The 24,821-nt window shown below is 44.7% G+C and overlaps 1 protein-coding gene across 1 annotated transcript in view; it reads left to right on the top strand.

The window, feature by feature from the left end:
- The window catches only part of NKPD1 (NTPase KAP family P-loop domain containing 1), a 138,227-nt gene that overhangs the window by 74,980 nt on the left and 38,426 nt on the right, over positions 1–24,821 (top strand). The window contains exon 2 of the mRNA XM_078662193.1: positions 2,308–2,410. Coding sequence (XP_078518319.1) covers positions 2,398–2,410 — 13 coding nt within the window. The 5' untranslated portion in view covers positions 2,308–2,397. The remainder of the gene's footprint in view (positions 1–2,307; positions 2,411–24,821) is intronic.

Below are 24,821 nucleotides of genomic sequence, written 5' to 3'. Positions count from 1 at the left end.
CTGCCATCCTGCCAAGATGGCCCATCCATCCAACATCTATAAAGGTTTCTCCTTTCTAACTGGAGATCCTCTTTTTTGGATAAATAATGCCCATTCAGGGCGGAATTGTTTGGTGTAATAGTTGTAATTCCAAAAACTTTGAAGCACAAAAAGCTATTTATAGGGCTTCCTATATGTCATCTACATTCTTCTGAAAAAAGAAAAAATATTCGCTTTTTCTTTAAAAACTGTTTACATACAATTTTTGTCCTATATGTTTCATGATCTTCTTATTTATGAAAGATATGAATATCGATAAGATTTTGGAATTAAGACACCATGTTCCATAAAACGTAGAGGCTGAGTAAAATGATTATCATTCTTTTAAATACCGCTGGATAGAACTTTAAAATGGCCGACACAAAAACAAAGCATTATGCATATATTGAGCTGTCTTTTATGTTTACCATTTTACTGCACTTTTTTCACTTTAAAATGTTGGTACTTTGTAAAAGAAACTGACATTGACAAAGCCAGAGTGGGAAACGCATCTGTCAGCGCTGAAGGGGGCTCTACACAAATACAAAGAAAATTACTCACGTACTCGAGTGTGCCTCTGTTTTGTGTCGACTGACACATGTCTGGTCTTTGATTGGGTGTATATATATATATATATATATATATATATATATATATATATATATATATATATATATAGAGAGAGAGAGAGAGAGAGAGAGAGAGAGAGAGAGAGAGAGAGAGAGAGAGAGAGAGAGAGAGAGAGAGAGAGAGAGAGAGAGAGAGAGAGAGAGAGAGAGAGAGAGAGAGAGAGAGAGAGGGGCCTGGCAAGGGGTTTGTTTTGCCAGGTCGAATTAGCAGCTTAATACACAAGTTTTTTGGGAGAGAGGAGAGAGGGAGGGGCCTGGCAAGAGGTTTGTTTTGCCAGGTCGAATTAGCAGCTTAATACACAAGTTTTTTGCGACCTACTTCAATGGGTGGCACAATAAGTGTTACAGGCCCACTAGAAGTATTTAGTTTCCTCGCCTGAATATATGGTATACCACTATAAGTAAATTAAATATGCCAATCAGGTGTAAGACAACTTTACCACCCATAAGGAAGTGAGCACAAGCACTTTATCACTGGTGAGCAGTGATAAAGTGCACACAGTCCTAAGGCCAGCAAAAGAAGGCAAAATGTTTGATGGTGACCCTGCAGAGAGGGTCAAGTTCAACAATTAGCCACTGCTCTGTTGTAAAAATGTATGTGTATTAATATTTGTGCATTAATAACAGCATGCAGAATGTGAATCTATACTCAAATGTACGTGTGTACACTTATTTGATGTTATTGACTTTGAAACAATGTTGATATGACCTGTTAAAGTGCAATTGTCTGAATTATGTTTCAGTAGGCCTCAGCTAGGCTTTAACCCTATATTGTTTAAAATGCATGTCTCAACCTGCACATTCACTGTTTATTATTTTTGATGCACTTATTCATGCAAGTCATGACGTTCTCGAAGAAGATTTTTATCATTAGCTCAGAAATGTTTCAACTTTCAATGTTTCTTCCACCTGCTCACTCTATTGCATTCATCCACAATAGTTCACTGTTGTTTTGTAACTAGTTTGTTCTGCTATCTCCGGATGACATTAGCATAGAGGGGGCTGCATACATTTTCATGGAGTGGGAGAGTGCTTAGGTAGTAAAACAATATGACACTCACTACTTCTATGCTCTGATTTGCCAAAATTGTGTTCTTTTGTTCACACCATGATGAATCTGCACTTTCAATACTAGTCTATGAGAAGATTTCCTATATAAACCCTAAAATGTGGGGGTGAGCCAGATGAATTTCAGATGCTATTATGGATGCTGTCCAATTTCTTCCTGATTTTGCATTTCATTTGGGACTTGGAATATTTTTGATGCGGCTTGTTATTCTGTATTGTCTTATTGTTGAGACCCTTCATAGCAATGACTTTTAGCATCCGCACTTACAATTTCAGCATTGTACCTTTTGAATGTTTGTAATTAATCTTTCTATATTTTTTAATTCCACCCCAGAACTCACTTATTGAGTCTGTCCTTCCTAATTTGACTTTATTTTAGATAATCTCTTTTGTACCTTATCTTGCGACACATTGCCTTATGAAATTGAGGTTTAACACGGTCTGCGATCCACCCACTCAATGGTTGTGCTTTTGAAGTGTCTTTTGGGGTGTAAGATTTTAGGGGTTACCCGTCTCCATAATGTTTATGCAACTGTTTGCACTCATTTGTCTAAAGTCCTCACTTTAATCTTTTGTGGGATCTTGTTTTAAGCTTAAACATAGAAGAAAGCACCTGCAGATCTGGAAAAGATAAAGCATAGACTGGAAGCGATCCAGTCCCTTCGGAGGACCGCAGACCAGGATGTCCCTCCCAGGTAAGGGTCAATAGATAAAGAACGCAAGACCAATGTGCCATGTGTCAATGCGCAAAAATGCAATCATCTATACGAAGTGACAACGGTGTTGTGCAGCAGAAGGCACAGAATGGTATGCAGCAGTGGGTATAAAGTCATGATGTATATCTGGGTGCACAGGGCACTGCATAGCAGTGAAGCAACTAGTGATGTCCCTTAAGAGATCAGTCTGTACTGAACCTCTGTGGAGCACTGAGTGATGCGCCTCAGTAGCGCAAGTGAGCAAGGATCTAACAATACCTGACGTCATGTGGCGCCTTTCAAGGGCACCTGCTTTCAAGTAAAACATATTTTTGAAGACTTCAATCCGTCTTGTATTTTATTCTGAGAACAGCAGCGCTGTGGATGTATCTCTGGAAAATCAAACGCGTGAACCCCTAGGATTTACCAATTGTCTTTTTTGCAAGCAGATACATCCACAATATGTGTGGTCATGTATGTGCTTAAACAAGAGCACCACCCCACACCTACACTGGAAGAAATATTTGTAGACATTATAGAGTCCAGTTTCTTTTACTGAGAGTAACCCAGAATTGACATAACCTGATATTCTTAACACACATAAGCCTAGACCAATACAAATTTGCCAGCATGAATTATAGTGGAAATTGAGGGGCTTCAAAACACCGCCAGGGTTGCAGAATGTGATAAACATAAGCAAATCATGTCTCATATATTCCAGTAGTATCAAAGAACACAATGCTGTCCTTAAAGGAAAACGAGATGCTTTACAAAAAGGAAAATGAAAAGTTTTCTTTTCATGTTTTATGAGCAGGCCATGGTCCATGGGACCCCGGCCTGCTCTTAAAAATGGTTTTACAAGCATTCAAAAAGGGGAAGGGGTTCCTTTGGGGACCCCTTCCCATTTGCGAATGTCTTACCACCTACTTGAAGTAGGTGGTAATATGTGAATGTTTTGCGACCGCATTCAAGGTCACAAAACATTCATGCATACTGTGACAATTCGCTATTTGGAAGCGACGCCCTAAACACGCCCCTGCCAAATAGTGAATCACAAACCCATTTTGCAATTCGGTAACAGGTTACCGAATCGCAAAATTGGGTTTGATGCATCGCAAAAGCTTTTTTTTGCAATTGCAAACAGGCCTATTCTGCGAACCGCCCCGTTTGCAAGGAGAAAAATGCTTGATGCATCTGGCCCTAAAAGTATTACTAATCCTTTCATTTATCTCTGCACTCCATAGTTTCTTAGAGATGGCAGCATTCAGTTGTTGTTTTTTTGTGCAAAGGTATCTACCCAGGCAGACAAAACAGATAGGAAAGCTGGCTATCGTGAAAAACACATAATTATAAAATACACATTAATACAATTAAAGCAATGGACTGAAATGATATCAAAAGATTGATTTTTAATATAGTTAAAAAACAAGTAAAAATACATATGATTCAATAAAAAATGGTTACATGATATAAGTAAACATTATTTCATAAGACTTTTCATTGATCGATATAGAAAAGATATATTGATAAGCATAAATGAAGGGGTAAAGGGCTTTTTCATTAAAAATAATTTCTCAAATCTTTATATAACAAAAAAGATTTTTTATATATAAGGCTGGGTGTCAACGCGTTTCGACAAAGTCATTTGTCTTCATCAGGACAGTTCAATATTCAGCCACTTTTTCTAAGGAAAAGAGAAGTTATCAACAAAGTAAGTTCGTGGTAGATGTAGCAGGTAAGGCACCTCTCCTCTTATGTCCGGAGACGGTATGTGATAACTGCTGTGTGGACAATAATCACTGCTTCCATCTTACAAATGCCTACAAATACTCTTCATCGTCTTTTAAAATCAAGAGAAAACGTTCCTCGCTGTTTTCATTAAAAGCCGGTTATTAGGTTCGCTTTCATACGAATTTCAGGGAAGTACTAGGAAAGGCGGAGACCGTGATGTAATTTCTTTGTTAATAATTCAGGGGACCTCTGTATCTTGATAAGCAGCCGTCATGCAAAACTCATGGACATCTTGATCAGAGGGGCGGCAGATGTAATATCCCGCTGCTCCGTTCCGTTTATGTATCAGAGTGCGGCCGTTGTTCTGAGGCGGCTGCAGTTAGTGATTACTGCCGATTATAACAAAACGCAGAGGCGGCAGACGTGGTCTCTCTCTGCTCCGCTTGTGTTTTGAATGGCGGTCTTAGTTCAAAGACGGCCGCAGCTGGTAATTAGTGCCGGTATGACAAGCGCGGAGTGCGAAGCGTCTCTGCCTTCCACAAGGGTACGTGTAGAAAAGGAAAAAAAAGCATTCAGTTGTTGTTTCATCCACATCATCTCCATATTGATGCAACCACTGACAAACCTTTAGCCAGCATCAGAGTGGGTGTACCTCAATCAACAAAGGCGTACTTGGATACCACACCATATTTCAATATAATCAAAAGCAACTTTCAGATTATGGATGCAAGCTTACTTGAACTGGGGCTGTATTGCTGCAGTGTACTCAGGGTGATAACAAGTGTCCTGTGGCTACACTAACTGCATCCCCTCCCTACCTGTCCCTACCTGTACAAAGGTAATGTTAGATTGAACATGTTACAACTGTCAGTGTATGGGACTGCAGTATCCCCACCTGTAACTCCAAGTCCACTCTTTCATAGTGGTCATAACAACTTCACAGGGTCATCTCGGCACCTGTCTCCCAGAACTGAGAAATAGATCCTGTAAATGCATTATATGAACTTCAATTTGATCTACCATCAATTAGAACCAAAATAAATAAGAATGGAAGGACAATTCATGTTTCACCAGTGATCGGGCTGCAACTTTTTATGCTTTCACCAGGGTCACATCTGAATTACTTAGACCAGAGTAAGAACTCTAAGTAGTTGTCTCTGATGACTGCTAAAAAGAATGAAATGAACATAAAACGATTTGAGTAGCAATTGACTGAAATAATTAATTAGTTTGGGTAGCTTCCAAGGGGAATATTACCTGAGAGCTTGGTAAACAGCAGATCAGATGATAAGCGCCTTCTCAAAAGGGCATCTCAGATGTGAACTGGTGGCTGTAGCACTGATGAAAGCTCCAAAAGCTAATCCAACATCCTAGCACCAGGGACTATCACCAAGTCAGCATTTACAAGGGTGGGAAGCTGATGATTTACTCTTAGAAAAAAGAGGATTCATAGGGCTGCACAAGGTGATGCTTAGTTTGGATTTGTCACAGAATTCCATGTATTATGGTTTTGGGAAACCACAGCGTTGAATGATATACCAATGGGGATTTTAGTGAATACTCTACTCTGTTATTGAAAATTCAAGGAGGGCTCATGCTATATGAAGCTTATCAATTTAGGCAGCGTACTATTTAAACTTCAGCTCTATGGCAATAGAATTGGGGCTGCCCTTTGTAGCTGTGGCACAGTTGGGTGCTAGGTCAGGCAGATTAAGTTCACTCCTCAAGTATTGACGAAGCTATATAAGAAGTAAAATGATACCATCTATTTAAATCCAAAGAAGAAGAGTACAAGGTACCAGCCACCAAATCTATTGGGAATCTGAAAGCGAAAACGCTGAAAACACATTTATTTTTCCCAGATGATTTCCATATCAAACTATTTTGGGGTGTGGAACAGGTAGATTGGACTCAGACAGATGGCATATCCATCATAAAGGCCCGGAACTGAGGAGGGAAAACATTGGGTTATCTCTACTTGATGCCTTCTGTTGAACGCGGGTTCGGACGCTGAATGAGCTTTATCCGAAAGATATTCTGGCACACTTCAACAATACATCACTTTTTAAAGTGCAGTGTTAGATTATACGTTTGTTTCATGGGAATTGGTTCATGCAACTGAGGAATTTCGAAATAGCTGCAAGTGTCCATTTTACTAAGACGTTTGATCCAACAATTTGGACACTAACTAATAAGCATTTCAAAGTGAAGATTATGAGCAGTCTAGGGGCACTGAGAAACTGACAAGCATTAAATGGTTTTAAAGCACAAATGCTTGCCTTCATGGCTGGATAGATACACAATTGGTTAATATCTTTCAAAAGAACACCACCATCAATCACCTACTTCTAAAAAACAACGCTACCTGGTCCAAGTTTTAAATTATCTCTGAAAAGGAAGTCCTTGAAATATTGTCATGCATGAAGCCGACCTCTCACCTTTCTGACCCTCTCCCCTCCTCTCTCAGACACATCATCTCGCCAACCTGGACGAAAATCATCAATTTATCCCTATATATTTCAAGTCTCTTGCCAATCTTTTGGCGTTTACAAAGGCCTTAAAGACTTGGCTCTTCTCTAATGGATAACTGCCATCTTCATTCTGTTTTTTCACTCAACTAACACCATGACACCCTATGGGGCAAGTGAGTACTTACAAAACATTTTAATATAACATCAACTCCTCCTTATCCAGCAACCACATGCCAGCCTCTCTCAAATGTAGCTAAATCAACCCCCTCATCAAAAAGCCTGAAGCCGATCCCAGCTATCTCAGTAACTACAGACCTACAACCAATAGCCCTCTACTTGTTTAAACTATCGTAAAAGTGTCCTCTCTCAATTAAACAACCTCATTGATAAATTCAACTTACATGACACATTCCAAACCGGATTTAGGAAAGGCTGCAGTACAAAGACTGCAACCTTGAACATCACTGGTAACCTACATAGATCCCTCTAAGATGATGATGCCTGCCTCCTAATCCTCCTGGACCTCTCCTTGGCCTTTGATACTATCAACCACAACATTCTTCTAAACACCCTCTTACAATGAGCTGGCATCAGCCGTACCATCCTACAATGGTTCGCATCATACCTGAATGATAGATCACATCTAATCACACTAAATAATTCCACATCTACAGCAGCATTAGTCAAACAAGGAGTCCCCCAAGGCTTAATCCTATACCCTGCCTTGCCCAACCTCCACATTGCAATGATCCTGGACAAGCCAAGATTGCCTACCATCTTTATGCAGATGCCATCCAAATCTACATCAAAATCACGTCAGCTAAAGATATCCAACACCTTAGCAACTGCCTCTCCTTGGTACAAACCTGGCTCACCAACAATAATCCTAAAACTCAACCCCCAAAAAATCGGAACTCCTTCTCATCCAACCAAAAAGAAATACTTAGCCTATCCATAACTGGCTGGGCAACCTAACTGCACTGAACTATAAACTATCTATATCTAACTCTGTTAAATATCTTTGGGTTACTCTCAACAAAAGCCTGAACATGAAAGACCATATCAATGTCTCAGCAAAAAGCACCTTCTACAAGCTAAAACACATTAAAAAATGAAACCATTTATTCCCATTGAAGACTGTGATATAATGCCAAATCCTCTCTGAGCCAGATTACGGCAATGCAACGATCACTGGTACCCTAAAAATCCACCTTCTGCCAATGAAGTCCACACTCAACTCAGCGACTTGACTTCTATCTGGAGAGAGATGATACGAGCACTCGCACACATCTGGTGAAGACCTTGGCCAACAGACTTGTGACTGTGAAAACCAAAATGGTCCATCCAGGACAATCTGGATTTATTCAACAAAGGAGCACCAGACTGAATCTGAGGCACCTTTATGGGGTGCAACATATGACGGAGGATCCTCAGTCCGAAGCTGCCGTTCTACTCACTCTGGATGCATGAACGGCCTTTGACAGTATAAAATAGCCATATCTATTTGAAGCCCTGTCCAGACTAGGCCCCAAATTTTGCTCCTGGATTAGACTTCTGTATCAAGATCCTCTAGTGAGGGTGCGAGTCAATGGTGTACTGTCTCACAACTTTCCCCTTCGCAAGGGCAATAGGCAGGACTGCCCCCTATCCCTGATGATCTTCGCCCTGGCACTGGAAACACTGGTGGCCTGGATCCAACAGTACCCTCTTGTATGGGGAGTCCGGGGGTATGGCGTAGGGGAGAAACAGATGTCCTTGTATGCGATAACATTCTTTTCTACACAACGCAACAGTGTTTGACTGTAGGCAACTTCAACACATCTTCCAACTCTTTGAGAGTTACTCCGGCTACCAGATTAACTGGGACAAGTCTCTCATTTTCCCACTGACAGGGAGACGGTGGGTCCTGCCATCCACATGCACGTCCCTGGTGGCAACACATGGTTTCCAGTATTTAGACATCTATTTGACCAGAGACCCAGGGTACCTTCTGCAAAAAAACCTGCTTCCTCAACTGGAACGTCTTAGGGAAGACGTGGCGCAATGGAGGCCACTGCGGGTGTCCCTGATGGGAAAGGCAGTGTTATTTAAGATGATGGCCTTCTCCCGTCTGTCATATGTCCTCCAAAACCATTATACAAGGTGCCATCTGACCGCTTACCTTGACTACTCTTCTCTTATAAGTGGCAACAAGCATAAAATCCACAAAAGAACAGTTCCACTTTTTACTGAGCAGTTTGTAATCGCAGAAGGAATGATAGATTGCTAGATTTCATAATGACCTTGTTTGCAATGTTCCTTCCCCACTTAACCATTATTCGACTGTGAGCATTAAAATGTACAACTACTAGACTTCTTTCAAGCCGCAGGAGGCTGTGGAAAATGAGGATATGTATGCACATTTGTTAAGCAGTGTACTGTCGGATTCTCGGACGCTAAAATACTATTCAATATTTTTTTGGGGTGCCAAAACATTGTCCGGCTTTATGCGAAATATTCTGTCGGCTATAGAGGATGTAAACTAACCAGAGTCTCATTTGCCACACCAGTTACTCTCCTTTACCCTATTCAACAAGATCTCAAGGTCCGCTGTGCCGAAAGCAGCAGATAGATTCAGAATCAGCAACAGTGAGGTAAAACCACTGTCCACCACTTTCAAAAGATGTGAAATGTAACCTAGACCACCACAGAGCAGGCGAGATATCTACCTAAGATGTCTTCTCTACCACTCCCAGCATCTGGAGAGGGGCCTACTACATCGTCTTCAAGCCTCTTTATCATACTACGTTTAATCTTCATCCTGGCCCATTTATACTTGAAGTCTTCATTGTTAAGATTTCCTTAACTCCGTTTACTTGTGGATGAGTTGGGATGCAGCAGTAGCCTCCTGGAGCACTGACTCTCACAGTAGTCCCATCTTGAGATGATAACAACCTTCTAGAAGCAAGATTTTGCTGCCTCCGACATGTGCTTAAGCACCGCAGAGGCAGCATTTTGTGTTCTGATGAAACAAACAGGCTTTGCATAGATGCTGTACTTCAGTTCTGATCCTGAGAAACTCTTCACAGGCCCGTGTGTTGAAGTCCAACATTTGGTTATAAAAAGTACTTTATTAATTGTGGGTTTCTAAAGCGCTAGAATCGACTCTCGAAGGAGTATCTCTGCGCTGTAGACCGCTGGGGAACCCATCCTGGCTTTCCCTGTGAGATGGTCCCTACTGGGTATCTCCAAGGTGAAACCAGGCATCCCCAGCGTATGTGGGGGGCTGTTGTGGGGATGAGGCAAGCTAATGCCCAGAGTTGCCGAGTGTGATCCCTGGTTAGAGTAGGCACCGAGGCGAGAATTATCGAGTCCGCTGACCCTGGTCCACGACCCTGCCGCGTCGGGAATTGAACCCTGGTCCTGGGCCGTCCTCTGCTTCCGGGTCTGCCGCCTCTAACCAGTGAGCCACACCACTCCACAGATTCTTCACAGACATTCTAGAAAAGAAATCTCATCGGCTTTAAGAAGTGCAGATTAAAACACACAAGAAATGTATATTTCAGAAAAGCAGTGCTAATGTCTGAGGTGGTAGTGGCCATGGGCACTATGACCATACTTGATAGCCCTGGGCCGAAGTTTAATAATGTAGTCACATTTTAGTTATCAGGTAGCCTACCTGACACTCAAGGACCATACAAGACATTACATACCCACCTAAGCCTTTCTTGGACCTTCTCACTAGGGACAAGGAGCTTCAATCTGACAGTTGAACGGCTGTCATCAATTCTTTAGAGTTTTATCAGCAAGTACACAAAGTACCAGGGCTGCCCGTGTGTTTGATTTCTAGATTTGATTCAACTGGAAAGCATTTCAGAGGCTCTACCAAATAATTCTGAAGTACTCTAAAAGTGCCGCCACCAAGCATCAGTCTGCTTCCTGGAAGTATTGTTCAGATATAGAGAGGGGGTCCTCCAGAGATGTTCATTCTTCCCATCTATGCTTCCTTTGTTCATTGAATTGATGAAACAGCCAGATTAAAGGGGTGCTTCAAACAGTTAGGTGCTTCCCTCCATAAAAAGGGTATCCCGTTGAGTGCTAATACCGGCTCAATTAGGCACCCCGAAGTAAAGTGAGCACATTCTCTTTTTAAACTTTGTTCCTTTATATTTGCATTTAATCCTTTAAACGTAAATCTTCTTCTTGTAATAAACATTTCCTTTCAAATACGTTTTCTTTCAAACTCTACACATTTCAGAAACTACGAGTTCCCTTCATCAGGAGGTAATATTTTATAATTGAAATAAGGAACTGTAATGAGCTCTCAAGAAATATGTTCTCTCAAACAACAAATCTATAAAAGTTCATAACAAACAACGTGCCTCCTCTATAAAGTTGATTTTATCTGCTCGTATTACACCTCAGTTCTGCTACGCCCAGTTTCTTTCTTTTTTGGTTTACTAAATTACTACCAAATATGTGATCCCATTTCCGTGGTAACATTTAATTCACATAAATCCACTGTTTAAAGGGTTCTGAAACAGATCTTAATCTGCATTTCTAACCGGATTTAATAAGATATTTCAACAAGTTTTTGTCCAACACATGACCAAACCTATAAGCTACATTAGCACATAGTAAACAAAAATGGAACCACCAAAATGTACTTCGTAGTAAAAGTACTGTTTTGATGTCTTCTCTGATTACGGTGAATGCACAACTTCTAAACAATGCCCTGCCAGACTACTTCACCTGTCCGTATTGTTTATTGTGGACTTGTGTTAGCTTATATGTATTTTGATTTTGCAGAAAGCCTGGTAAATATATCCTTTCCTTTAGGGACACTTGGCTGCAGATGTTACACTGACGGTACAACAGACTCCAAAGTGTGTTAGAAAATTATCTTTTCCTATTCTTGGATGCTTCATAACAGCCAGCTTCCTGACACTGTTGATTTAGGGAGAGGGGACAGAGAGGTAGAGATGTAGAGGAAGGAACAGAGAGAGATAGAGAGGGTTGTTAGGCTTGAGAGAGAGAGGTAGAGTGGTAGGGGAAGAGGTGTGCTGAAATCAAGGTGAAGTAGACAGAGATGAGGTAGAGAGAGTTGAGGAAAAGGGGGGGTCAGGTACACAAAGATGTACAAAAAGTGCTTAATTTGAGCTGGTGGTTGCTGGTGGGGGCCACCGGCACTCATTTTGGGGACTGGCACTTATTTTTCTGCATCAGACATTTACCCAGAGCAAAAGACTAACTAGCATTTGCAATACAATAGGTCTCGTGTTTACAAGAGTTTTAAATAACAATGCCTTTTATTTATATCTTGTTTTTAAAACGACGCCAATAGCTTAAACTCTTGCAAATGCAGACCTATTGCATTACAAATGTGTTCGGAGCCCGCGTTATAATTTGTTTTTTTAAAGCATTAGGAGAGAGCATGTCCTGCCTGCAACAGCAACAACAGTCAGCACAAAGCTATTTGAGAAAATAGTGCTCGAAGCCTACTGAGTAACAACACACGTAACAAGGGGTGTTGCCATGGGAGGTTACAAAATAAGTCTATAGACAAAGGGAGGAGGACCCCACACAGACTTGTAAGGGACTGGGGGGAAGAGATTAGCGTCAAAAGCAAAAGCGTCCCAATTAAAAAATGGACATCCGAAAGTATATCCAGGTTCAGTATTACTACTGAGGGTATCTAACCATAGACAGCATGTCAGTTAAATAGGCGGGAAAGGCAAAGATACAACACGACATAGGGGACAAAGGTTCATCGGTGTATATCAGGACTAAAAAGATATCTGAGACATATCACCACAAAGAATATTTCAGGCTATAGACATATTTGGGGCATATAGTAACACATGTTAGGTAAAACTCTTGTTTCAAAAAATGTATTCACAAAAACAGTTCGCACAATCAATTAATAATTAATGTACACAATTAAAAACAAATTAAAAAACCATGTTCAATTTGGGCAATTATTACTCATATTAAATTTTTTTTAAAACTTTTATACAACATAATTAAAAACGAAAAGAATCACAAAAGTCGACGCGGCGTTTCGGTTTTTTTCTTTGAACACCTTCTTCAGGACTGATTCTAGACAGTTAAGAAACACAGAATTACCATCCATTGTCACATTAATACATCATAATACAACACTATCTCCGATTTACATATTACCATTTTACATATAGTCATAGTTGCATCTGCTTTTTTATCTGCCTTTTTCTACATAATACCCAGACATGTTAGCCCTTCGTTTTTTACATACAAAACTTGTTGTTTACATGGTATCCTCTACATTTTCCCCTTGGGGTCATCAACATCTACTCGCTTATCTTGCATTGCTACACCATTCAAATTTGTTTGCCTTTCCCTTGGAATGGTGATTCTTCCTTCTGGGATAGTCAGTACCCTCCAGCAGAGACATTCTTACTTTTCTGGAATAAGGTAGGCTGACTTTAGAGTACGTTTTGATAAAGTAAATTAACAGCAGTGGAATATTACATTCCAAGGGAAAGGCAAACAAATTTGAACGCTTTTGCTTTTGAGGTTACAAAATGAGACCAGTTGTACTAAGGAGGGACTACTAAGCCGATTAACTTGTGAACAGCCACAGTTTACAGCGGACAGTGGCAGAAGCCAATGAAAAATATGGTTGGAGAGTGGGCGTAGCTTTAAGTCCCAACCTGAATACAGCATACGTCGCAGAACAGCGCATGCGCTGCCCAAGCTCTACCTCAAAAACAACCAAATTGGAAAGACAAAGGAAGAGGAAGACGGAAAACCTGTCAAAAAAGGAGAAAGCAGAAACCTGCAAGAGTAAGATAACGAGGCCGGGAGTATCTTGTTGTGGATTAAAGAAGCATGAGGTGGATTCAAGACTAGCAACATTGGTGTTGACGGTGTCAACATTTAATTACACTGGCCACGGGCTTCTGAGCAGCACTTTGGGCACAGGCACTTATTCTTCAACAAATTAAGCACTGTTACAAATCATGAAAAACATATAATTAAAGAAATAGACTGGTGAGGTAAAAGAGGTGAAGAAATGTAAGGAAAGAAACATGAGACAAAAGTTTTGTTTTGTAATTTTTACTGCCATCAACTGCTTAAGGTTGAGGTGGAGCCACCCAAATATGCACTCTACGCTTCAGTTAAGTGCAAGCCCAACTGGCAAAATAAAACAGTATTTTTTATACACATCAGAATTTTATGGTGGTACTTCTAACTGTCCAACTAACTTTGGCAGGGAGACCTAGGACATGTTCTCACAAAGCCTGACTGTAACCCCATCAAAATACTTTAAGGCCATACTCCGAGCCCTATTAAATATGAAAACATTTATTGAGCAGTGGATTATTTCAGAAATGTTCATGGGCAAAGAAGTGATTCTTCACTTTTGGAGTACCATGCTGTGTGACAGAAGTGTAGCCCTATTGGTTGCCGGCAAGCAAATGTTACACTGGCCCTACTCAGTGACGATCCGTGTGAGGAGCAGCTGCACCATGGTGCCACTGCTAATGCGTTTTTCCAAGCTGTGCTTGAGGATAAACACAGTGCCTTTTGCCTCACTGCTTGTGAAGGAAGTAAGTAATTTATTGATTGATTAATAAATTAAAATCATTTCAATTTACATTGGTACACACAGACATACAGAAGGGTTTAGGGCGTTAAAAACTAAAACCAGTCTAGGACGGCTAATTCCATCACATAAATACACATAAAATAGATAATCAGTATTAAAATAAAGCATCATTGAAGGGAGAGGTGCTGGGGCGTGTAACGAACAGTCCAGTCATAAAGTTCTTCATACTTTGTGCATTAAAATTGACGGCACAAGACCAGTCCCGAGAAAAAGTGCTTGACTTATTACTGATACAGCACCATCTTGCGGTGGGTCTGGAGCTGGGCTAATATTTCTGCCAATATGATGTCAGAGTTTGCTTGAGAAAGACCCTCAGAGTGACATTTGGCAGATCAGGTTAGTGCCCCACAGCGGTTTAGTTGTGCCTTTCCAGCATCTTATGGTGGGAAACCGTACAGCCTTGCATGATGATTGCACCGGATTCCCTTTTAGTTGGGCTATTACTGCTGGGCGGGTGAACTAACATGTAACGATCTTAAGGTTGGATGTAAAAGAATTTTTGGGTCAGGACTGCTTCCAGGAACGGATTCAAGTCAGTCAAGTCATAAAATTTATATAGCGCACTACATACCCAGAGGGTTTCAAGGCGCTTAGGAAGGGGAGGAGGATTATTTGTCAAATATCCACGTTTTAAGCTGCTTTCTGAATGCTAGGTGATTCTGGGTGAGGCGAAGGTAAGCGGGGAGTGAGTTCCATGTTTTGGCAGCCAGGTATGAGAAGGATCTGCCTCCCATGGTGGTCTTGTTGATGCGAGGTACATTGGCGAAGGCTTGGCTGGAAGAGCGAAGTTGGCGGGAGGGGGTGTAGAAGGACAGTCGAGAGTTGAGGCAATCTGGTCCGATGTCGTAGAGTGCTTTGTGTGCGTGGGTAAGCAGTCGGAAAGTAATCCTCTTATTGACGGGTAGCCAGTGGAGGTCTTTAAGGTGACCAGAGATGTGTTCATTGCGTGGGATGTCTAATATGAGCCTGGCTGAGGCGTTTTGGATTCGTTGTAGTTTCTTCTGGAGTTTAGCGGTGGTACCTGCGTAGAGGGTGTTTCCGTAGTCCAGTCGGCTCGTGACTAGAGCGTGGGTGACTGTTTTCCTTGTTTCGGTGGGGATCCAGCGAAATGTTTTTCTGAGCATGCGAAGAATGTTAAAGCAGGAAGAGGATACGGCGCTGACTTGTCTGTTCATTGAGAGTGAAGAATCCAGGATGACGCCAAGGTTCCGTGCGTGGTCTGTCGGGATGGGTGCATTTCCGAGGGCTTCCGGCCACCAGGAGTCGTCCCATGCAGAGGGGGAATTACCTAAGATGAGGACTTCTGTTTTGTCTGAGTTCAGTTTCAGACGGCTTTGTTTCATCCATTCGGCGACTTCTTTCATTCCTTCGTGTAGGTTAGTTTTGGCGGTGCTGGGGTCCTTGGTGAGAGATAGGATCAGTTGAGTGTCATCCGCGTAAGAGATGATGTTGAGGTTGTGTTGGCGGGCGATGGCCGCGAGGGGGCTCATGTATACGTTGAAGAGGGTGGGACTGAGTGAGGATCCTTGTGGTACGCCGCAGATGATTTCAGAGGCCTCGGACTTGAATGGTGGGAGGCGGACTCTCTGGGTTCTTCCGGTGAGGAACGAGGTGATCCATTCCAGTGCCTTTCCTTGGATTCGATGTTTCTGAGGCGTTGTAAAAGGGTGCTGTGGCAGACTGTGTCGAAGGCTGCAGAGAGGTCGAGGAGGATGAGGGCGACTGTGTCTCCATTGTCCAGTAGAGTTCGAATGTCGTCTGTTGCTGCGATGAGGGCGGTCTCAGTGCTGTGTTTGGCTCGGAATCCAGATTGTGAGGGGTCGAGTGATTTGTTGGCTTCGAGGAAGGCGGCGAGCTGGTTGTTGACAGCTTTCTCGATGACTTTGGCCGGGAATGGAAGAAGCGAGATGGGGCGGTAGTTTTTGAGTTCGGTGGGGTCTGCTGTTGGTTTTTTCAGAAGGGCGGTGAGTTCAGCGTGTTTCCAGTCTTCTGGGAAGGTAGCGGAGTTGAAGGAGCAGTTGATGACGTCTCGGAGGTGCGGGGCTATGACGGAGTCTGCTTTGTTGAAGATGTGGTGAGGGCATGGGTCTGTGGGGGATCCAGAGTGGATGGAATTCATCAGGCGGATGGTGTCCTCAGTGGAGATTGGGTTCCAGGCGTTAAGGGTGTTAACGGGGGGAAGATGGTCAGCTGATGGTAGGGTGGGTTGGCTTCCGGGTTGGTTGTCAAAGCTGTTGTGGATGTCAGCAATCTTGTTGTGGAAAAAAGAGGCTAGGGAATCGCAGAGGGTTTGAGAGGGGGTGATGTCGTTGGAGTTGGCCGAGGGGTTGGAAAATTCCTTGACGATGTTGAAAAGTTCCTTGCTGTTGTGGGCGTTGTTGTCAAGTCGATCCTTGAATGCTGTTTTCTTGGCTTTTCGGATCAGTTGGTGGTGAGTACGGATGGCGCTTTTGAAGTCGTCCTTGTTACTGGTGGAAGGGTCTTTTTTCCAGGCCTTTTCAAGGGAGCGGCACAGTTTCTTGGACTTCTTGAGGTCATCGTTGAACCAAGAGGCCTTCTTGATGCCAAGTTTGTGTTGACGTTTTTTCAGTGGTGCTAAGGTGTCGGCGGTGTTGGATAGCCAAAGGGTGAGGTTGGAGGCGGCTTCGTTGGCGTTAGAAGAGAGGGCTGGGGAGGTTTGAAGGAGCGATGTGGAGATCTGCTCCGTGGTGATTTTGTTCCAGTTTCTTTGTAGAGTTGGTTGGAGGTGGATGATGGGTTTCGGCTTGTTGTAGGTGAAGTGAACGCAGCTGTGGTCAGTCCAGAGGAGATCCGTATTGTGGCTGAAGGAGACATGGTTGCTGGAGGTGAAGATGGGGTCGAGTGTGTGACCTGCGATGTGGGTGGGGGAAGTGACTAGTTGTTTAAGTCCGAGGTTGGCTAGGTTGTCCAGGAGGGTGGCGGTGTTGCGGTCGTTGATTTTTTCAAGGTGGAAGTTGAGGTCACCCAGAAGGATGTAGTCTTTGGAGGGGAGCGCGTGTGGGGTGATGAAGTCCGTGATGTCTTCACTGAATTTTGCGCGGGGTCCTGGTGGTCTGTAGAGGAGGGTGCCTCTGAGAGTGGTCTTGGGGTCGATGTGGATCTGGAAGTGAAGGTGTTCGGAGTTAGCGAGGTTGGCGTCAGAGCTGGTTGAGATGCGGATTGATTTCTTATGGACGATAGCGATTCCACCTCCTGTATGGTCGGTGCGGTCCTTGCGTGTGATCTTATAGTCATCAGGGATAGCGATGGCGATGTCAGGGGCGGAGGAAGCGTTCATCCATGTTTCCGTTAGGAAGGCGACGTCAGGAGAGATGGTGTCTAGTAGGTTCCAAAGGTCAACGGCGTGCCTGTGGACCGAGCGGGTGTTGAGAAGGATGCATTCTAGGTGGTTGGGGTCGGGAATCTGTGTTGTGGTCGTAGCGGAGATGTTGTCGGTGACGCTAAATTTGCAGGAGAGGCAGGAGAACGGTCCATGGGTGCGACCAGGAGCGGCTTGGACGCAGTTGGGGGCGCGGCCGGGGTTAAGGGCTAGGAGGGTGGCAGCATCGTAGGTAACGCGGGGGGGCTGGGCAGCGCGAGGGGCAGGGGGTCTGGCGCTGGGCGCGGTCCAGGCGCGGACGGGCGTAGACGGGCTTACCTTTGGCGCACCTTCGGCGCGGATTGGGCACGGTCGCTGCGCGTGAACGCTGCGCGCGGGAACTACTGTCATATGTGGATAGTGGAGGGGGAGGGGCGAGGGCGTCACAGCTGGGAGGCGGGGCGGGCACACGAGGACAACAACAAACAAAATGGAGGCGGAGGGGGGGGCACAGCGTAGCGCTACAGACAAACGCGCTTACAGGACAAATCAGTGAGGAAACCAAATGTTAAAGCGCTAGCGAGGCTAAAGCGTCAAGAAGCAACACAGCAAATGAACAGTCTGCAATGAAAGCAGTTCAGGCGAGGCAGCGCTATCAAAACAGCAGGCGGAAAGTAATTAATCAGAGCAAACTAGGCAGCGCTAACAAATAATCAATGCAAACTAAGCAGCGCTAACAAATAATCAATGCAGCAGGCTAAACTAGATGAGAGACGCTCTACAAATCAAGGTTCTGGTAATGCAGCGCGGTAAAAACCAGATGCCTGCAAGAGACACTGGGAGCGACCACTCAGCTGGTAGGCGAGGAGCGAGTCACGGCGTCTTCACGGAGAGGAGCACTCTTTCAATTCTGTGGGAGGGCGTCACAGCTGGGAGGCGGGGCGGGCACACGAGGACAACAACAAACAAAATGGAGGCGGAGGGGGGGGCACAGCGTAGCGCTACAGACAAACGCGCTTACAGGACAAATCAGTGAGGAAACCAAATGTTAAAGCCCTAGCGAGGCTAAAGCGTCAAGAAGCAACACAGCAAATGAACAGTCTGCAATGAAAGCAGTTCAGGCGAGGCAGCGCTATCAAAACAGCAGGCGGAAAGTAATTAATCAGAGCAAATTAGGCAGCGCTAACAAATAATCAATGCAAACTAAGCAGCGCTAACAAATAATCAATGCAGCAGGCTAAACTAGATGAGAGACGCTCTACAAATCAAGGTTCTGGTAATGCAGCGCGGTAAAAACCAGATGCCTGCAAGAGACACTGGGAGCGACCACTCAGCTGGTAGGCGAGGAGCGAGTCACTCCTCGCCTACCAGGCGAGGAGTGACTCGCGAGGATTAGGTTCTTGGATGGAAAGATACCAAGGTGGATAAGCATAAAGTCATGTTTCCGAGAAGTGAGTGGACAAGTAGTGCTGTGAGCCCCATGCCAAGTACGATGGCATGAATGCCCACCCAGTCTGTATTCCGCAGAAACCACAGCACTGAGACCGCCCTTCTCGCCGCTACTGACGACATCCGCATGCTACTCGACCAGGGACACACTGCGGCACTCATCCTTCTAGACCTCTCCACAGCCTTCAGCTTCGTTTCTCACCGCACGCTCGCAGCCAGACTTCACGTCGCGGTGATACAAGGAACCGCCCTCGACTGGATCCAATCCTTTCTCTACGGCAGAACCCAGAGGATCAGACTCCCTCTCTTCCTCTCCGAACCCACCGATATCAACAGCGGAGTACCCCAGGGTTCATCTCTCAGCCCCACGCTCTTCAACATCTACATGGCCCCCCTTGGCGCCAGCATGGGTTCAGCATTGTTTCCTATGCTTACGACACCCAGCTCATCCTCTCACTCACAAAGAATCCCCAAGACACCAGACACCAGACTCTGCTTCCAGGAAGGAATGAAGAACGTGGCAGCCTGGCTGAAAGACAGCTGTCTGAAGCTCAACTCAGAGAAGACTGAGGTCCTCATCCTCGGACAGAGGTGTCCTGCACCTCCGCCTGGGACAACACCTGGTGGCCCTCCGCCCTCGGGAATCCACCCACCCCTACAGACCACGCATGAAACCTCAGCATCCTCCTCGACTCCTCCCTCTCCATGTACCATCAGGTCAACGCCGTTGCATCCACTAGTTTCAACTGCCTGCGAATCCTCCGTAAGACCTTCAAATGGACCCCCCCGACTGCAGAAGGACCATCACCCATGCGCTCATAACCAGCAGACTGGACTATGGCATCGCCCTATACGCCGGAATCAACAGAACCCTTCTACACAAACTCCAAACCATCCAGAATGCCGCAGCCAGACTCGTCCGCGGTACACTGTGTCACAAACACATGACCAAACAACACCTACGAGACCTCCACTGGCTCCCCATTGAGAAGAGGGTCACTTTCACGCCTACAAATCCCTCAACAACATCGGACCCAAATACCTCAACGAGAGAGTATCCTTCCACGTACCCAAGATGTCGCCCCTGCAGAGGTCCCCTGCATCCGCAGAAACAGAACAGGTGGGAGAGCCTTCTCCTTCATCGCAGCAAAGACCTGGAACGAGCTCCCTGTGAACATCAGACGCTCCCATACTCTGCACTCATTCAAGAAGGACCTCAAGAACTGGCTCTTTAACTGATCTGGAGCCGCTCCCCTCCCCCCCGCCTAGCGCCTTGAAGACCCTCACGGGTGAGAAGCGTGCTTTATAAACCCCTGATTGATTGATTGATTGAATGCCCAGGCATGCCATTTGCACGTGAATGAGGCCTTATCTGAGGTGTGTAATGAAAGCTTGGCTACTCTGTTGATGGGTCATTTGAAGGCAGTGTGTTCCATAGGGGTGTACCAAGTATCCTCTTATTGCACCGCTTTGATTGAATGCTGGATATTAGAGAATCATGAGTTATTTTCGTGTGCCCCATTTTTCAATTTCTAGGTAGCACTGGTATGTGAGTGAGCCATTCTCAGCCTGCAGCAGAGTTTCAATAAGGCCCCATTTCTTGCTGGGCCCTAATGGAGCAGGCCGAACTCAAGCCTGATTTGGGCTTGCGAAATGTGCTGTAGAATTTCAAAGAGTTTTTTGAAGAGGCTCATTTGTATTGTATTTAGAGTCACCATATCCTTCCCTTTTAGCAGTTCTGAGCCATAGGTTAGTGAAGGCATAAATGTAACACTCACGACCTAAAGAAGGTGGAGTGTTGAGGTGTTTCGTGTCTTTTGCTGTGAGGTTTTGAATGCAAACAGGAGCTTTTTGCTGTGGGTTGTCTGGTTGCTTGATGGGTGTTGAAAGTTAGGCGAGGATCTAAATAGACACCGAGATGCTTATTGGTATTTGCCAATTCTAGGGCGTTGCCCTTGGCTTGCCAAGTAAATTTGGGCTGTGTATTGCTGTGTGTACTCCAGAAAACAATATAGCAAATTACAGCTGACTTTCTCTGCAAACCCTTTTAGGGGTGGAAAAAGCTGTAAAGCATGAGGACACAGTGGGCAGCTTCTTCACTTAATATATCTAACATGGAGAAGAAGAAAAAGGACCTGTCAAGCTTTAAATTACATTGTTCTATGATAGTTATTTTAATCTCCTGTTGGTCTGCTGCATATCTACATTGCTGAGTGATCATGCTTTACATGCAGGCATCTTCCAAATGTCTTAACTTGCTTCCACTTTTACTGTCATGTCAAAAGTCAGGAATTGTTGCATGAGTACAGTCTGATCATGGCATCAAACATAAGTATGCAGCTTGAGCTGCCTGCGAAAGAGTTAGGTGCCCATTAACTGATAGTCTTACAGCTCATTTTCTATGCCCAGTGCACCGCATAGAATATAATACCCACACACAATGAGACGCCATGATGTTCCAAGGTGCCAAAAAACTCACAAAGTAGGGATTAGCTGTACTCGGACAAAAACAAGGATATTAATGTTCGTTAATCTCCGCTTGACAAGTGGCTTCAGTGGTCGAATTGAGCCTTCATCATGCATCCATGTCTAAGAACACCACAACCGTTAGATGTATCGCTTCTATGTGGCACAAGGGCTGTATTTCGGTCAAGGATGTCCATCCAGTTGTGGATCCGTGGATACCTGAGGCACATCGCTGGAGTCCACATTGGATATTTCTCTACAATTTGGGTCCTGTCTTGTGACATACAAGTCTTTGAAACAACGTTCCATCGTGTTTTCTACCTGTAGGTTCAGGTACCATGAAAACATATACAAAGTGACGACCTGGAGAAGACCAGATCAATCAATCAATCAATCAATCATGACACTTGTATAGCGCGCTACTCACCCGGGAGGGTCTCAAGGCGCTGGGGTGGGGAGGGGTACGTTACTGCTCGAAGAGCCAGGTCTTGAGTTGCTTCCTGAAGGAGAGATGGTCCTGGGTTAGCCGGAGGTGGATGGGGAGGGAGTTCCATGTCTTGGCTGCCAGGTAGGAGAAGGATCGTCCGCCGGCGGTGGCTCTGCGGATGCGTGGAACGGCGGCGAGGGCAAGGCTGGTCGACCGTAGCTGGCGGGTGGGCGTGTAGAAGGTCAGGCGGTTGTTGAAGTACTTGGGGCCCAGTCGTGGAGAGGAGTCTGAACGTGATCCTCTTGCTGACAGGGAGTCAGTGCAGGTCTCTCAGGTGGTCGGAGATGTGGCCGTGTCGGGGGATGTCCAGGACGAGTCGTGCGGAGGCGTTCTGGATGCGTTGGAGTCTTTTGTGAAGTTTGGCTGTGTTTTCGGCGTAGAGGCTGTTTCCGTAGTCCAGTCGGCTGGTGACGAGCGCCTGGGTGACCGTCTTCCTGGTTTCGGTGGGGATCCATCGGAAGATCTTTCGGAGCATGCGCAGAGTGTTGAAGCACGATGATGAGACGGCGTTGACTTGTCTGGTCATCGAGAGGGAGGAATCCAGGATGAAACCCAGGTTACGTGCGTGGTCCGTTGGCTTGGGAGTGGTGCCCAGGGCAGGGGGCCACCAGGAGTCGTCCCAGGCGGAGGGGATGATCCTAGGATGAGAACTTCCGTCTTGTCTGAGTTCAGTTTCAGGCGGCTGTTCTTCATCCACTCGGCGACATCTTTAATCCCCTCGTGTAGGCTGGCTCTGGCGGTGGCTGGGTCGTTGGTGAGGGAGAGGATCAGCTGTGTGTCGTCGGCGTAGGAGATGATGTTGAGGTTGTGTTTGCGTGCGATGGCTGCGAGGGGGCTCATGTAGACGTTGAAGTTTCGTTACTGCATTGTAAATATGAAAAATGGAAAGGGAGGTTGGGTATAGATCAGGATAATTCTCTTGAGTCTTTAGAGCTGGGGCAGACAGTTTTGTGCTCTGCTGGACTTCAGGCTCAGCACAATAAGACAATTTTTTCACTTTATTATACTCCGGCAAGGATAGCACAGTGGGGGGGGGGGCAGGAGGGAACTAGGTGTTCCCGATGTGATTTCCCGAGTGCTGACCTAATCCATATGTTTTCCACCTGTCTGCGGCTTGATATGTTAAAATCCTCAATTCAGACATTCTGTCATCATTCTTTGGATTTGAAAGTTAAGCTAATCCCAGCCTTAATGCTTCTTGGGGTTGATAACAGCCGGGGGCAAGCCTTGGCTCACCGTTTTCTTTTCCTGCCCCTACATTTCAGCATTGGCTCGCTAGGTTACTTGCAGTATTTAATTTGGAGTGGGGACTTTAGGAAAGGAAGGGCACGAGAGGGAACACTCTCGGTAGACGTATTTGGGCACCTATTTATAGGTGGAAGGAATGTCAGTTTAATAATGGGCCCTAGACATCCGAAAAAGACAGGAATGTAGCTAATGTTCTGGTTTCCCCCTCCGCTTGTTTTCTTTTATGAATTTCATTTCACGGGATAATAGCTAGGGTTCCCTTTTAGCTGCTGACAATTCTCAGCTTTTTCATTTTTCCTCCCCGATTTGAGCTAATATAAAGAGTATGTAAAAGAAAGTGTTTTTTGAATGTTGTATGTATACAAAAGAAGGAATGATTACTCCTCATACGTTAATTAATTGTATGTATATAGATTGTGCTGTTTATAAATGAAAACGGCAATAAAAATATATATTTTTTAAAGTAAATATGACAAACACGAGGCTGGGCAATTTTGAGAATGGAGGACATGATCACAACCCCACGGTCCTTCCTCTGTCAGTGCTTCTCTACCTTCAGGAGAGTGCCACTTTTGGCTAGCTCCCTTAGGTAGGAGAGAAGCGCTTTGGGAGACGCTACAGGTTATGTGGTCTTCAGACTGTTATTGATAATGGAAGTCAGAGTTGTTTTCTATTTAATAATTTCAGGCAGGCATTAGTCTGGACAATGTCCGGCACACAAGCCATGCCTCTAACATCAAATACACAACAGTTATCTTCCCCAATCCACAATGTCAAACTTTACTTACTAGAAAATCAATTGTTTCCCTGCCCCATCAAGCCATTTGAATGTTTCTTCTCCCACTCACATCTCCTTGAAAATTACACATGCAAGAGCCTAGCGATTCAATTCAATGTGAATATGTAACTGAGCTCCTATGTAACTTTTACTTCCGCAGAGGCCAGGTTCCAACTGCTCAGTATCTGAAAGATCTGGACCGACTACTTTACTTACTTTTAATTATCAAGCGCGATTATTTTAACTGCGTACTGGTGGGATTTGCGTAATCCATTGCAGGTCTTTGAAAACACTGCTTTGCTAGACGTACCCTTTATTGCTTCTCCAGATCATCATCTACCAAAATACACCAGGACCATGCATGATGGTTATGGGCCAAATGAGTGCCAAGACGAATTAAACATCAGAGTTCTTACAGCCATCCAAGGCTTAGGCCCACCATCTGTCCTTCTCTCAACTATCCCCTTGCCACACTCTTCCCACAAAACTGTGCTCAACCATCTACGAGGTCTTAGCTGTACATATGCCAAAATGAACCCTTTTCAGGTTCTGTTCATGTGAATTGCCCTCTGGGATGCCCTCTGTTACCAATTCAGAACCACCTCCTCGTTCACTGAGATACAAAGAGCTCTTAAAGCACATCTCTCTCTCCAGGCACGTTAGCACATGATAACCTTCTGTCTCCCACCTTTGAATCCGACCATAAAGCCAAGCCTGATTGCAAGTACTCTGTTAATCAGGTGTCTCCAACGAGTAGCTCATGAGCTACCAGTAGCTCTCCAGCTACCTGTGAGTAGCTCTCCTGTGTGCAGCCCAGACTACTAAATTAGAA

Source organism: Lissotriton helveticus, chromosome 9, assembly GCF_964261635.1.
Source record: "Lissotriton helveticus chromosome 9, aLisHel1.1, whole genome shotgun sequence".
In the NCBI taxonomy this organism is placed as follows: Eukaryota; Metazoa; Chordata; class Amphibia; order Caudata; family Salamandridae; genus Lissotriton; species Lissotriton helveticus.
The sequence above is the reverse complement of the archived record's forward strand: the minus strand, read 5'-3'. Positions and strand labels throughout refer to the sequence as shown.